At 39.1% G+C, this 17,301-nt stretch overlaps 1 protein-coding gene across 1 annotated transcript in view; it reads left to right on the forward strand.

Annotated features, from left to right (window-relative positions):
• Window positions 1–17,301, forward strand: part of TRADD (TNFRSF1A associated via death domain) — a 177,660-nt gene that overhangs the window by 29,161 nt on the left and 131,198 nt on the right. Inside the window, exon 2 of the mRNA XM_078671044.1 lies at window positions 16,918–16,993. Within this exon, the coding sequence (XP_078527170.1) occupies window positions 16,919–16,993 (75 nt within the window). The 5' untranslated portion in view covers window position 16,918. The remainder of the gene's footprint in view (window positions 1–16,917; window positions 16,994–17,301) is intronic.

The following is a 17,301-nucleotide window of genomic DNA, read 5'->3' on the forward strand; positions in this document are numbered from 1 at the left end:
CCTTCCAGGATCTCAAAGGATGGGACTGGGATAAAGAAGTTATAAGAGCTCATCGCTTCCCTTTCAATCAAAAACATGACCAGGAGGGGGGAAACAAAAATCCAAGAGCTATTCTTATAAGTTTGCAGAATTATCTACTTTGTGAGATTCTATATGATTTGGCAAGGCCATCTAAAACTAGAAAGGGTCTGGGGCATGAATTTTTTGTCCGACCAGATTTTTGCTCTGCAACGGTGCAACAACGCTGGAGATTTAAGCAACTAATGGCACCAATACAATCTAAAGGGGGACAAGCCTTCCTTTTAAATCCAGCTAAGCTTAAAGTTGTGCATAAGGGGAAAACTATTTTCTTTGTATCAGAGATTAAAGCACAGCAATTTCTAGAGACTATGCAATAATGAGTTATAGGATAATGATCAAGGATAAGATTTATATGTAGAGTGAGTGGGCGGCCCCTTTTTAGATGTGCCTTATCTCTATATCTTTTCTATTTTTTCTTTTCTCTCTCTGTGCCAGAGGTATATTATGTTTCAGGTCGGGATGGCACGGGTGGAACAAACAGCTCACACTCACTTACCATCAATGAGGGCACTAGTCCTTACGCTTCCGGTGGGGGGTGTTGGGGAAAGGGTGGGTGGGGGGGGTGACTTGGGGGGGTTGTAGGTGGGAAATTTATTTTTTTCTTTGGGGTGGAAGGTCATACAGCTGAAAGATTTCTTCATTCTAAGTTCATTTTAAGTTCAGGATCCATTTGCGGCAGGTGTCGATTGTTGGAACTCTCTGTTATTATGTGTAACTGTACTAATTTACTAAAAGAATATAATGGCTAAACTAACGATATGCTCTATTAATGTTTGTGGTTTAAATGATAAGAGAAAAAGAGGTATAATGGCTCAGATGTTAAAAACTATGCGGCTGGATGTAGTCTGTGTACAAGAGACTCATATTGCTTGGTCTAACAGAGGGTGGTTAAAAGAGCTCGGATTGGAAGTTGTAGGGTGCTCTCGTCAGAGCTCGACAATCAGAGGGGTTGCAATTTTAAAGAGATTTGGACTGGGGGAAACTAAAAAAGTGAAAGAAGATCCATTAGGACGATGGGTTATTGCTGAACTTAAATTTGGAGGATTGATTACTACTATATGTTCATTATATGCATCTATAATTGATGACCCCACTGCCCTTAATCACCTAAATATGGAGTTAGCTCAATGGTCATCTAATATCATTTTATGTGGAGACTTTAATCTACATTTGGATGATACATTTGATATTTATGGTAGCATTCCTTATAAAGGCAGGAAGAAGAAGGTGTTTCGGGCATTGAAAGAGATAATTCAAGATTACAGAATGCTAGACGTAGGGTATGAGAAAAGGAGAGGAATGGGTGGATACACTTTTTTCTCTGCCCCGCATCAAAAACTTTTTAGACTGGACTACTTCTTTGTATCTAAGTGTTTATATAATTAACTTTCTCAAGTGGAATATGGGGTCCTACCAAAAGTCATTTCAGATCATAATCCCATAACTTTTAAGTTTGAATTAATCACTCCTTCCACATTTCGACCATGGTCATTTGACCGTAAATTATTGTATGACTCATTCTATGTTGATCATATGAGTATCTGGATTCCCGAATTTTTCTCTAATAACAAAGGTTCAGCATCTCCAGAAATAGTCTGGGATGCTTTTAAATGTGGGGTCCGGGGAGAAACACTGAGCTATTCAATAAGAAAACAAAAAGAGGCTAGAATGCGAGAAGAATTAGAGATGAAACAGTTAAGGGCGCTTGAGATTCAGCTTATGCAGGCGTGTAGTAAAGGTGCAGTTACTGAAAGCATTATAAAGGAACTTACGATCCTTAAAGTCAAAATTCACCAGGGCTTTGCTATAAAGTTTGCTGAACAAGTTTCTGCTTTTAGGACAGAGGTTTATGAAGTTGGAGAAAACTCTGGTAAACACTTGGCTAAGAGGGCCAGACAGAAAGCGACATTTGCTAGTATTGATAAAATAAATAATTTGACAGGGATGACTGTTAATAAAATAGAAGACATTCTTAAAGTATTTAGTGACTTCTACTCTAAATTGTATACTGAGAATGTTAGGTTAGATTGTTCAGATCACATTACTCAATTTATTGATTTAGCTGTGAATAACACTTTATCTAGTGAAGAGAAGGAGAAATTAGATTTACCATTTACTTGGGAGGAAATTGAATTCTCATTAATGTCGTTAGCCTCAGGAAAAGCAGCGGGCCCGGACGCTATTCCTTTAGAGTTTTTTAAACAGTGTAGGAGGGTCTTAAAAAATGAACTAGTGGATTTATGTCTAAGAGCTCAACAAGGCAGTGCCCCTCAATCATGGCATGACTCTATAATTACTGTGTTTCTTAAAAAAGGCAAACCCCCGCTATTACCCTCATCTTTTCGTCCTATATCACTTATAAATGCTGACAGTAAAATGTTTTCTAAAATTCTAGCTATACGATTGTCTAATATTATTTCTCTCTTGGTCTCTATTTACCAACATGGCTTTATCCCTGCTAGAGACACAGCTGACCATATTCGGCGAGTGATCTCGTTTTTGGATTGGTCCCAAGCAACTCGGTCTAATGTTGGACTTGTATTTCTGGATGCTGAAAAAGCTTTTGACCGGGTTGCCTGGGGCCTTTCTGTGGGATCTTCTATCTAGGAAGGGATTAGGCCCTGGTATTATAAAAGCTTTAAAAACGTTGTATATTGCTCCTAAAGCGTATATTCGGATTAATGGGCAAATCTCCGTTCCTTTCTCAATTACCAGGGGCACCCGACAAGGATGTCCCTGTTCTCCTTTACTTTTTGCTTTTTATATTGATCCTTTAATTAACCGTTTTTTTTTTGGAGCAGAAAATTAAATCTATTCATCTAGCCAATGTTAATTATCGAGTTTTAGCCTATGCTGATGACATAGTGATAACTACTACTGATGTGCAGACAGCCCTACCAGTGATTGACGACATTGCTAAGCAATTAGGGCTTTTTTCCGGTTACAAACTTAACCTGGAGAAAACACAGATTCTTTATTCAGGAGATAATCCGCCCTCAAATATCACTACCACCTCAGAGGTCACATATTTAGGAATTAAGATCTCCCTGCCGATAGAGCAGATACCAGAACATAATATAAACCCCATATTAACACAAATTAATGCTTCGCTGCAGCGTCTAGACCACTTACATTTATCACTTTATGGTAGACTTAACATTTTAAAAATGGTGATTCTACCTAAAGTACTCTATTTGTATCGTACAATACCTTTGGAATTTCAACCGACTTGCTTTAAAAACCTAGATAGAAGTACCTCTCGGTTTCTATGGGGTTATAAACGTCAAAGGAAAGCATCAAAGAAAATGATACTTAGTAATGAATGTGGCAGATGGAATGTGCCTTATTTCCTTTTTATTACCTATCTGCCGCATTGCAATATATAAGCCCTTTAATTATGGGAGATAGAGTAGAAATGCTGAATTGTCAGACCCCATCAATTTATGAAATGATTATGGGCGAGAAAGCCAAGGGCAGCTTTCTAAGGATTGTAGAGCCCAGCTATTACAAAAAACCAAAATATAAGATACTGAAGGCAGCTTTTGGAGTCTGGCAAAAAGTTCGAAAACATATAAAATTATGTAAATTAAATTTCTATACTCCCCTTATATTAAAGGGCCTCTTACCAGAATTTTTTTGTGATTTAACTATGTACAGATGGCAGCAGAAAGGAATACGGTATCTGGGAGACCTATTTAGCCATGATCAAATTGTTTCATTTCAGGATTTGATGAAGAATTTTTCTGTGGGACGAAATGACTTTTTTAAATTTCTTCAACTTCGAAGCTTCCTACAGAACCATCCTTCAATTCTCCCAGCCAAAACTCCATTGCTAGAACTTTTGCAAAAAAAGCCCCGTATAGGAACTATTTACTCAAGTTTAATTCAGGAATATGGGGATGATTTAGGACAATGCCAACTGAAATGGGCCAATAGCCTAAGCATACCTGATGTTGATATTTTGCTATCGATTAAAATGGCTTCTGATTGTTTAATAACAGGGATGATGAAATCCCAACACTTTATGTGTATTCATAACCTTTATTACACCCCAAGTAAAGTTGCTAAGTGGAGTACGACGACAGGCACGAATTGCAGTCGCTGTGGGCTATTTGCAGCTGATGAATTGCATATGTTTTTTTTTTGTCCTAAACTTTCTACGTTGTTTCAACATATTGAAACTTTTTTGTCCTTGATTGTGAAATGCGAGATTAAGATAACTGCGGAATTGCTGCTGTTGGGTATTGATCACACTGTTATTAGGCCAAGACCAACTTCTTATTTTTTATTTCTTTGTATGGCCGCAGTTAGATCTTGTATTACTAAGGAATGGATTAGTTTGGACCCGCCTTCATTCTTTATGTGGCGTGAAAAATTATTGTATATGTATAACATTGAATCTGCTATATACAAACTAAAGGGGGCTAAAAAAAGAGTTTTTGGGGAGAAAATCTGGGCACCAATTGCCGAATGGATTTAATTTATTATACTGCCTAATTTATATGTGTGTTGTAATTTGTTATGTACTTTTTGAAGACATTGTGTTATTTTCTTAACTACGCTCTGCTGTATTTCCTTGCAATAAAACAATAAAACTTAAAAAAACCCAAAAAAAACCCTATATATATATATATATATATATATATATATATATATATATATATATATATATATATATTTCCTTCTCACCTATACTAAACCCATAACACCCAGGTCGGGCAGTCAACTGTAGGTCATACAGGCTGCATAATAAATGCCTTGTATTGCTTGACACTTTCACTCAAATAAGTTAAAACTGCTACGTGTCATGGCGATCATCCATACTTATCATTCTACAGCAATTAACCACCCATCGCCAACTAAACAGGGTGTTACAGAAGAGATCTGTCAATTGTGCTGGTCTACGGGTGACTGTAGTGATAAGCCACACGCATACAGTTGGAAGTCTGTTTATTTGTGACAGAGCTGCCCTGAAACATCATTCCAATTGTGCACTCACTGTGTTACTTTAATATATTCTAGATAATGGAATCAAGGTAGCCCCAGTACAGTGATTAAAGAAACATACACTCCCCAAGTAAACCTATGCTACAGGGATTTTAATTTACTCCACTATGCAGGTCCCAACAAGCTACGTACTATGACCACTATTTAACATCTTACAATGACACTCAGAAATGGGATAATAACAAAGTCCATCCCAGCAGAACTCACTACCATCTACACTCCAACCTATGTCTGTTAAAGTACCATAAACTTTAAACATAATATCTCAAAATAGACAACCCAATGCAGTAAGCAGCTAAGTGGCCTGTCATCTGAAGAAACACCATAAAGGGGCCCTCTGAGCTGGTTAAAGCTGCCAGCGAACTGAAAACTGCAAATTGTGTGCCTCCCTCTCGCACTTCTAAACCGTGTTTCCCATAACACGATAACTGCACCTGAGTGGTCATCACACACAAAATGGAAATACTTCCCACACACTATCAAAGCAAAGTCAACACACGTTCAACCACACACCCTATTCGATGTAGTGTGCCTTTCATGTAGGGAAGCATGTCAGCACCCCACAGAGGGATAGTAAGCGATATATACATTTTGTAATACAATACCTAGCTGGTGTCTGCCAGCAGAACTGCAAACCCTCAGTATATATTAATCACTGGCCACTGCAGTGCAATCTTCTGTAACAATTAGAGCACAGATATAGCACAAACAGCTGCAGTAGACTATTCCTTTATATGCACAGCCCGGGAGAGTGCTAACAGATGCACTGCAGACAGTAGCACCAAAGACTCTATATCCATTCATACACACCCACATCAGCGGCAGCAACAGTGCAGCTGACTCATGCTGACCAGGAGTTAGATAATACACTCGCCGTTATAGTGGTGTAAATCAGATACCTACTCTGGTGACTATCAGGGTGTAAAGGTTTAGGGCTCACGCCATGAAATGGCTGCCAGTTTCAGTCAGTGTGTTAAATGCTTACCGCTGAGGTGTGTGGTAATCTGCAGGTCGCAATTCTTATTACTGACAAGTCCAGCTCAACCTACCATCCTTACCAGGACAGTAAATTGAGTACAATTAAGTTTTGAAATAATAACTGTTATTAACAGTGCTTCGAAATGGTGTTAGTGTAGTATGAAGCGCTTTATAAAAACAGTTATGGGATGAGCACCCATCCCTTCCTCAAAAAACAGTCTATGCCTCCTAGAATGCTCAGTACCAGCAGTCAGTTCTAAGCCCTGTGCAGGGGTAAATGCTAGACCCCATACGTACCCAGACATCCGCTTAAGGTTCTCTATGCCAAATATGGAAGCTTCATGGCCCCCACATAGGGCTCCAAATTCCTGTCTGTGCAAGGTGGGCCTGTGCAGGGATTAGGGCATTCTAGCGCCATGGTCAGTGCTGGGGTGATGCATTGCCTTTGTCTACGCAGCTGCTCGTCTCTCCCAGCCCTTCATCACTTCCCCCTTGAGCCCAGCATGTGCCTCCCTGCCATGAGCTGCTGGCTGTGCTTTGAGTCGGCCATACTTTAACTGCCAGAGGAATAAGTGTATGCACACCGTCAGCATTAGCAGCAGGGTCCTCGATGTTCCTTTCTGACACTCCTCCTTCACTGGCTGTAGCAGCTCTTGGGACCATAATTCCCAATGTCTGTCGAACAAAAGAAGAACACAGTGGGAGAATTGCTTCAGCTCTCAGTGCCGTTCTAGCATGGCAGTTCATCGATTTATAGAACGTGTGATCACTATGCCAGACTAACACCAATGCTCATTGTTACATGCAGGCAGACCGATGGAAGCATTCTTAAACGGAGCGAGGCAGTGTGAAGCTTCATCAAACTTCCTGGCCTAGAGCTCTTTAAATGTGTATATCATTTCAATACTTTGCCAAAGAGATGATAAAGCAACTCTGCGCCAAAGTGGTGTGTGTGTGTGTGTGTATTAAAATAGGCATACTACAATCCCGTGACAGGAAGGGATATCACAATAGGTGATACCTGACTTTAATAGGAATTAGGCTATTTCTAGCTGTCTTATCGTATGTGTATTAATCTAATGAGCAATATATTACATCTCCTGTAGAGGGAGTGCTTAAATATCCCCTCTATTGTTTATTTATGCATGTCACATATTAGTCCTTGCTAAGAAAACATGAGGCAACACTTTAATAATGATGGGTGGGTTAAGCACTCATTACTAAGATGCGCGTGTGACTAGTGGGTTACAGGTTTAGATCATAACATGGTGATCTCATTCCTTCAATCCCTAGAACATCAATCAACAAGTATGGGATTAGCCTGCCAAGCAAAAGTGCTTCTTTAGCCTATTAACATCTATTCAGAAATTGCCACAGACTCTGATGTACATAAATTAGGAGACCTCATCACCAGGTTAAGTGCAAAATACAGTATTGTAAAGTGGTACCAACATTTGGGACCTTTTGAAGGCACTCCCTCCCCGGCCTTCCCAGAGAGAGAGAAAAAGAGTGAGCGCACAGGTGCACCTAAGGAGGCTAAACCGCACCAAGAGATGCCAGGCTGGAAGTGTATGCTACGGCATGGAATGATTACACATGCCAACAGCTGTGGTGACTTGGAACACATTAAAGCGCACTCGAGCCTCAGGTTAAAGGAGACCGAGTTCATTCTCTTCAAATAATAAGTTAATTTCTTTCACTTGTGCCCTGGATATGTGTGGCTGAACCAAGAGAGCAGCTGGACTCTGGGAAGTCACCCTCTGTGGGATTCAGGATGCTTATGTTGTGGTGGTCTTGGTGTTGAACATTGGAATGTTGCAGCCCTTGTGATGTTTATTGGCGTTGTTGTAGTGTTACTATTGTTCGTGCAATGTTGTAATGAGGGGTGGCACAGCAGGGGTGTTGTGTTTGTAGGGTTGTACAAATACTGCTGTTGCAGCTGTTTTTTGTAGTGTCATACTGTTGTGGTTTCAGTGGTGATGATGCTTGCTGTAGATAGAGGAGAAATAAGTGCAGCAGGCTATAGACTAGGGCAGGGCCTAGTGATCATCATAAGTGACTTTAATCCTCTACTTGTTGCAATTCTACAGGAGCTGTCCAGAGGCATACTGAGCAAACGCATAGTAGTGGTACTTAATTCACCTTTTAGCTGCTTTATATATTTTTTTGCATTTTGCGTTCCTCTGTGTAAATCATTACAGCTGTGTTGGCCTTCAGGTCTGTGAAACATGCAGTATTACTTCTGAAACAGAACGTTAAAGGCAAAGATAAGAACCATTTATGAACTTTGTTTTAAAAGCAGACAGGTAAATTGGCAGACTGACTTCATCTTGTGGCTCTTACCTTTCCCCTTTCCAATATCCCTCTAAATCGTGACCCACAAGATAATTGTTGAAGCCTTTATGATGGTTGGCATGGAACTAGATGTATTCAAGCCTCCACTCACAATTCTTCTTAGCAACCTCATCCATATCTAAATCCTCAATTTGCAGTCATGCCCATCATCTGTTTCCCTGTTATTTTGCTTGCTCAATTAGGAGTCTAAATAAATCAAAATATTTTTAAGTGCCTCTTACCATTTCTCAGCAGTTCTCTCACTCATATCTACAGCAGAAGGAAACCGGTTAATTTTGAGTCCTCCTGGTATTATCTTCAAGTCTTAATAATGTTCTAATGCCTTGATCTCCCACCATTTTAATCAGAGATGTTTACATTCGGAAGAAAGCCTAAACTTAAAAAATCTTTGAAGTCATACCCCTGAGACCCAAAATGGTTCCTCAACAGCATAGGGTAAGGGTGCCCTGTGAAAGAGCTACTTGATGCACACACTTTAATGACATCAGACTCTGTTAAGGATATCAATATTACACCGATAGTATCACAATTAAATACTGATGTAATTCTTTTTGCTTAATTTACCCTGCAAAGACAACATTGATATTTTTCATATATGGAAAAAATTAAGAGAATGGGTAATTCTGATAACATAACTAAGGCAGACCGTGAGACGTTAAGAAATTTGCAGGTCAGTAAATTATTATAAGAAAGGCAAACAAAGGAGGAAATCTGTTGGTTCTCGATTTAAGGTTTACCATAGTGAAGCCCCCCTGCAGCTCAGTAACAGAGCGTGTTATGAAGAAATTGTGAAAGAGAGATTTTTGGGAGCTAGGAGGAAATTGTCCGAAATAATACAGAAGCGTATAATTCACATAAGTTATCAGAAGATTTACAAGGAATGTCTTTACAGACTAATTAGGGGCACATCAATGGGCTCTAGATTTGCCCTATTGGATGCACATTTGTTTATGGTAAAATTTGACAAAGACAGGATGGGCAGGCCAACATTCTAAGTTTTGAACAAAATGTTACTCTGTGGTGTTACTTGATAGACAACAATTTCTGATCTGGAAACGACCTGCAGAGAACTTCAAATCATTTCATGAAATCTTGAATTATAATGAAGGCAATATTGAAATAATTCTGGAATTTAGCACAGAGACATCATTTGTGGACTGTAATCTGTTCATCAGCAATAGAAAATTGAGTGGCTAACTGTATTGGAAGGACTCTGCTATAAATATACTTTTACATACAGCTTCCTCACATCCAAAGCATCAGAATTCCAGTATGCTTTATGGGGAATTAGTTAGAAGACAATGCAGCAGAAATGAGGATTACAGTAGGGAAAGAAAGGAAATAGGGAGAAGGTTTGAAAAGAGAGTCAGTCTGGGAGGGAATGAAGGTGCCTTTTGAATGATTAATGCAATATACTAGTTAAAACTCGCAGTGTATAAGAGTTTGAAGGAGCATTGGTATCCGTTATACGTGATGTACATCTGAAAACATGTATAACAAATAATACACAAATTAACCTATAGACGTAGCATAATTCTAAAAGAAAAGCTCAATCTTTTTTTTATTAATGTTGTTTATTTTGTTTATTAAAGATCCAAAGCATCAAGATACATAAAGATACATAGATAGAATTCCATCATTACTTATGACACACCATAACGATACACACAAAAACCATGATTCCTCATACTATAGCATTACATCAAAGTAACAGAGACATGACAGATTAAATTGACCTAAATGCATTATCCTGCCATATATTCTCTCATGGCCCCCCAAACCTGTAGCCCCAGTTTCCTTTTTCTATACCAGTTAACAGCGTATAGACTGTATTCCAAATTATAGACATCACACAACTTAGCGCGCCACATTTCAAATGTGGAAACTTCTTGCTGTAACCAAAAAGAGGCTATTGAAATCCGTGCAACCGCCATAGCCATTAAAATTAAATAACAATATTTATACAGTAGTTTCCCCTGACGCAATTCTTCAACAATCCCCAACAGCATTATAGCTTGAGATATTTTATCTGGGACCCCGATAATACCGACAAAAACTTCTCTTATAGATCCTATCGAAGAATTTAGAGCAGTACAGGCATAGAACACGTGCAAACTATCTGCACCATCTGCTCCACATCGAAAGCACTTTCCATCATGCTGGGCTCCCCACTTCATCATTTTAACGGGAGTATGATACACATTAAAAACCATTTTATGATGTTGGCTTTTTAAATTAGCTGCCGTAATGATCCTCCCAGACAGATAGAGTCTTCTCCAGTGTGATTTCAGGGTTTCCCAACCAAATTCTCCATTTATTATTATACTTTTCCAGATCATCTGTTCTTCCTTCTAGAAGTATTTTATAAATTAAGCCAATATTTCCCTGTCGTCTAATGCGTTCTACAATTTTAAAAGTTATAGTAGAAATTGGATGTTTTCCCAGGAAATCCCTTACTTGTAAAAACGTAAAGAATTGGGTTAGGGATAAACAATATTTCACCGTTAAGAATGAGAATAACCTCCCGTCAACCTGATACATATTGCCGAGTCAGATAATGCCCTTCTCTCTCCAACTAGCTGCTACTTGGTCCCAAAAGATTGAGGGTAAAAGTCCAGTGGCATCCGTAGGAGTATATACTGACAGTGCAGGAATCCTAAAGCTTCTGCGAACAAAATTGCAGACTTCAAAGACAGCATTTAACACCTTAAAATAGGTTCTTTTAAAATAGCTGCCATCTAGTCTTTTAAACAAAAACACTTCATCTCAGAGCCCAAAATCATCTGGTAGATAGAAGGGGCTTCAGCCAAATTACTAATCTCTTCCCCAGTCAACAAAATACGTGCATTAACCAAAATACAATCGTAATAATAATATGCAAAGTCGGGTACTGACCACCCTCCTCTCTCTCGGGGAAGGGTCATATATCGCACTCCTCTTCGAGGTTTCCCTGGAGCCCATATATATCTAGCACAGAGTGATTGTAAGTACTGAATTTTCAAATGTGAGCATTGCAGTTGTTGTCCGTTCACAAATAGTAGACAAAAGGAACTTGTTGATATTTTAAATATTAGGGTTTCCGAATTAACAAATTTATTAACTGCAATTCCTTGTTTTGTGTATATGAGATCACCTGTGCGTGCAATAAATTGTTGGTTGGATCAGCTGTCAGAAAACTCAAAATAAGATTGCAGGAACATCTGAGAGCATTGCGCAATAAAGACGCGAGATACCTTCTAGCTGTACATTTCAGGGATGAACGTACAGAACCTGAAGTACCCAAGACCAAATTCACTGGCTGGACAACACAACATTCACAAAGGAGTGATGGAGATAGAATATTAAGACTAAGAAAACGTGAAGCATTTTGGATTTCATAAATTGTGGTCTGTGCAGGGAGGTTTGTATACAGATGAAGAGGTGAAGGTTTACCTTAATAAGAATCTCAATGGAATAGGTCTTCAGATTGTCTTCTCACAAGAGCACTATTGAGATAGAGCACTATTGAGATAAAGTTAAGTCGCAATAACCACATAAGGCCACAGAAATCTCAGATACTAAGAGTAAAACTATGATCCATCTGCTCTGATTGGGAATTTTGGGTATAATAACAGTATAAATTGAATTTACAATAACAAAATACCTTCTCTTAAGTTTTGTATTTCCTTAAAAAACCCAGCATCAAGAATTGTAAGCGCAGTATTCAGTATAGTCAAAAATGCAGTAAGAAAGTAATTTCAGACAAAGAGGTATTTAGTAGCTAAGTGGTAAGTTTACAGACATTAAGAGTCGAATTCATTAAACACCCAGGTTTGAGTCACGATGGAGACCAACTTAACAAGTATTCAAGAAAACTTAACAAGTATTCAAGAAAATGATTCTCATTTGCGTGTTATATGTACAATTGGGAGGTTTTAAATGAAAAGCTGGGATTTCAACAAAAATAATTGAATTCACTTATAATAAAGTTGATATCAAGAAGTGAAGGGTCTATTTAAAATTGAGGGGCACAGAAGTGCTAGCAGAAGGAGATGCTATACGACAGAACTGCACCGATAGATCGAGTCAATAGGTTTACGTCCTTTGAGTTTTTTATTCTCCAAAGTTGTAAATGTAATTACCATTAATAGAAGTTTATAGTTTCACAAATCTAAAATAATTGTAAATTTTTTATCATGCTTGCAAATATGAGATGCACGCTATTTGTAAGCTAATAGAAGAAAGATCAAAGCTGCAATGAATGAGGATACAACATAGAGACTGAAATTGTGATATAGCGGTATCCACGTGCAGGCGTAGGTGCACACAGAGGGGCATTTTATGTGACCACAGAGTAGCTGATACTTTTGTTAGATGAATGCGCAGGATCATAACGACTAAGAATGCATAGTGGGAGTCCTTTTAAAAGGTGGCCCTCTTGTCACACAGTTTAGCATGTATCCACCACTACAGAGGCACTAAGCCTGATACTCTTCTGAAGAGAGATAGTATGGATAAATAATGTATTAAGTTAACGTTGCTAATATATCTCCTTAGATAAGTGGATATATATATATATAATTGGTTATAATGTTTTGGCAAAGGAGCGTTACCACAAACAAAGTAGTAAATTCCTGACTTGGAGCGACGAGTACAGCTGAATTTATAAGGTCAATTCATAATCCGCATGTAAAAAAGCATTACATTACATTAACAAATATAGGTTGGATATTAATAAATAAAATAGAACTAGAATTAAGAGCATTGGCATGAAGACTATTTTATCTGAATGGGTACGGTATATGAAGAGGTTAAAATTAGGACAGTATGAGAACATGTAATTAGCAGCCATTAAATAGATGATGTAAATATTGAGAGAGCACTTTGATATATATGTACATAATATGAAGTGTATTATGGGTTCGTATAACTGATTCATATTAACTATTGAGCTGCTAATTTGAGTACCTTTATGCGCATGATTACGGGTTCTAATACAAATGGAGGAGTTGCATATCAAAAGTAAAAACAACAGTTGATGGACAGAATGCAGAACAATGTCATACATTCACCCAGTACAGAGATCTGGGCCTAAATCCATCGTTTTTTTGCACTCCACACCACCCCAGTTCAGACATGGCCATATGCAAATCAGACTTGACCCTGTGCCTCATGGGAACAGTCCAGCCCGAACTGCCAAGCCATGTCTTTCCTGGACCGGAATCAAGCATCCTAGGGCCGGTTTCTGGCTATCAGCCGTCTTCAGCCAGAATAGCTTGACTCCAGTAGTGTGGAGAGCATTGGACTCACGTCTGAGCATACCCATCCCACTCGGGGTGACAAATGCAAAAACAACAGTTGATGGACAGAATGCAGAACAATGTCATACATTCACTGCTGATAGCCAGAAACCGGTCCTAGGATGCTTGATTCCGGTCCAGGAAAGATATGGCTTGGCAGTTCGGGCTGGACTGTTCCCATGAGGCACAGGGTCAAGGCTGAATTGCATATGACCATGTCTGAACTGGGGTGGTGAGGAGTGCAAAAAAACGATGGATTTAGGCCCAGATCTCTGTACTGGGGTGAATGTATGACATTGTTCTGTATTCTGTCCATCAACTGTTGTTTTTGCATATGTCACCCCGAGTGGGATGGGTATTCTCAGACGTGAGTCCCATGCGCTCCACACCACTGGAGTCAAGCTATCCTGGCTGAAGACGGCTGATAGCCAGAAACCGGTCCTAGGATGCTTGATTCTGGTCCAGGAAAGACATGGCTTGGCAGTTCGGGCTGGACTGTTCCCATGAGGCACAGGGTCAAGGCTGATTTGCATATGGCCATGTCTGAACTGGGGTGGTGTGGAGTGCAAAAAAACGATGGATTTAGGCCCAGATATCTGTACTGGGGTGAATGTATGACATTGTTCTGCATTCTGTCCATCAACTGTTGTTTTTGCATATCAAAAGTAGATTTATCTGACTGGTTATAAATTGGCTCAACAATTACGCGGGTGTGATGTAGGATGTTACTAGGAATTATTCTTTGCTGATTATAATTAATTCATTGGTAAACCAATGAAGTCACAATACTTCATGCCGTCATGAATAAAACACTAAAAGGAATGATGAAACTAGGTAATTTTTTCTCTTGAGAGATAATTTGGTGATACATGTAACAGTGTTCAATGCAACAGATATTTGATTTGATTTGTGCATTTATATAGCGCACGAATGCCCTGGGGGGTCTAGGCGCTGATACCAGAAAATACAGTAGGGTGCAGATGAAACTGTAAATGAAAATTTTAGTTGGTGAAGAGCCAGGTTTTTAGTGAATTCCTAAAAGATCACAGCGTAGGGCTATTCTTTATGCAGGCTGGGAGTGAGTTCCATGTTTTGACCATCCCTAACAAGAAGTTTATTCCGCCCCATTGAGCTTTCTTGAATCTGGGAGTTTGTAGGAGTTTGCTATGCATGGATCTTAGATTTCTGGAAGACACATACCAGTTCAGATGTTTCTTCTGAAAATGAGGACTGGCATCATGCTGTGCCTTGAAAGCTAGGCATTGGGATTTAAATGTGATACTCTTGTCTACTGGGAGCCATTGTAGGGTTCTCAGACAGTGGGAGGCTAGCTGGGACCTAGGGATATCCAGCAGTAGTCTAGCTGCCACATTTTGGAGATGCTGTTGCCTCTGTAGATACTACGATTGGATAGCCATGCACAAAGCATTACCATAGTTCACTCTGGGCAGGGCTTAGTGCTATTACAAGTGTTTTTAGGGAGTCAGGCGGGATGAAAGGGAAAACTTTCCTGATTATTTTTAAGATGAAAAAGATAGTTGAGGCGAGGGTACTGATCTAATTTTTGAAGGTCAGTTTGTCATCAAAGGTGAACCCTAAGTTTTTCACCTTCTGCACTGGAACTGGAAGGTCTCCCAAACTGGGGGCCACCATCTGGGTCACCAAAATTAGGTGACGGTGCCTAATAGAAGAAGCTCTGTCTTTCTGCCGTTCAATTTTTGGCAGTTAGACCTCATTGACTGGTTGACCTGAGTCATACAGCGATTAAATCGATCTGCTGTCTCTTCAACGTTACTTGAAACTGACACAACTAATTTGGTGTCATTAGTGTACGAGACCACTGAGAAGCCGAACTGTCTGATAGTTGTAGCCAGCGGGGTAACATAGAGATTGAAAAGCGTAGGGCTCAGGGACAATCCCTGTGGTACCCCACAGGGGAGTTTAAATTGCTCGGAGATCCAAGGTGTCTTGCAATAAAATCATGAGATGAGGATATTTTAATTACTTTATATGGAAAACAGTGTAGAGAAATGTTGATGTACACAATATAACATTGAAATAGGTACGCACATATTTATTTGCCCTTGTATTTGTGTTTTTAATGATTGCCTCATGAACGTTTTTTGGCCCTGAAGAACCAATCAAATCACAAAACAGATCTTGGCAAGTGAATTTAATAAAGAGTATGAATTAATCCTGAGAACTGTGTCCTTACCTAATTATTTGAAACAATTAATGGAACCATATTACAACTTAATCTAAACATATTTGAAAACAAAGCTGTTCCAGGGCACGTGTAATTAAATGTCGCACCTCCGTGCGTAATGACAGAACAATTTTGGACATGGATCGTCTAACGCTCCATTCTGTATCTTATCTAGAGCTCTCAAGTACCTGAAAGGAGTCACAGAGCACAATGTGTAAACCTTCAGATACATAAATAATAAGTTAAGTCTATTCCAGAACCAGCCCCCTAACACTAGTTTGTTGAAGTCAAGTTACTAAAGTCTTCTGGTTGAGTATGTTGCGTAAAGCTGAAGGGCCCATTATAAGCAGAGCTGCCACACCATATCTATCAACCTCCATGACAATCACTGTGCACGGCAATGAGGACCAGCTCACAAAGGCTAGAACCTTGCTTAAAATGGCCATGTTGTTTGTTTGCTTCCATGTTAGCTTTAAGCTGGTCCAACACAAACCATTTCCAGTAGCTTGGATGTATAGGTTAGGTTTGAAATAGTTTGATAATTCCTGGTGTTAGCGGATAGTCCATGAAAACATTGTTTCTTCAATTTGATCATTCCTGGTGTTAACGGATACTCCATGAAAACATTGTTTCTTCAATTTTATAATTCCTGGTGTTAGTGGATAGTCCATGAAAACATTGTTTCTTCAATAGCAAAGCAGCTAATTGAGAACAATCCCCGGAGACAGTGATGCATTTAGAATCCTTGGCATTTGATTTGCAAACACATTAGATAGTTCGTGTAGATTTTGATGGCCAGTTATGAGTAGGCTAAATGACGTTCTTATCTTCTCCTGCTAAGGCTACAGATAAGTTAATTCCGATTATTTATGCTGAAATACCTGAGAATCTAGTTATCATTATTTTACCTCCAATAGGTTATTAAAGTTCACGTTGCTGCTCATTTCAGTTATGGGTAATTATTTATATCTAAATGCATTTTCTAATGACTTTGTCTTTTATTTGCTTCAGAATGCTGTCGACTCTGTCCGTGGCAGAAAGGCCTCAAATGTTGATTTCCAAAGGGGATACGCCGTTTACCAATTCGGTAAGTTTTGTTAATTACACCATAAAGTGTCCAATGTTAACTGAATAGTCAGTACACATAATGAAATTGTAAGAAAGAGGGGCTTGCCTGGCTAGCTGTCCTTATAAGAATTTGTTAGATTCGAGGTCTTTCCTAGCAGAGATGTGTAAACCAAGTGTCCTGATATTGAGTTGATTTCAGAGTTTTGAAGATTGGATAGTAGCAGGGTTGTTAGAATCTTTCAATCCCAGTTCAAACACTTCCAAAACGACACAGGACCCAAATATGGAATGCCAGTGCTGAAAGAAATCCATAGGACAGCTGTAAGT

Source organism: Lissotriton helveticus, chromosome 12 (genome assembly GCF_964261635.1).
Source record: "Lissotriton helveticus chromosome 12, aLisHel1.1, whole genome shotgun sequence".
Lineage (NCBI taxonomy): Eukaryota > Metazoa > Chordata > Amphibia > Caudata > Salamandridae > Lissotriton > Lissotriton helveticus.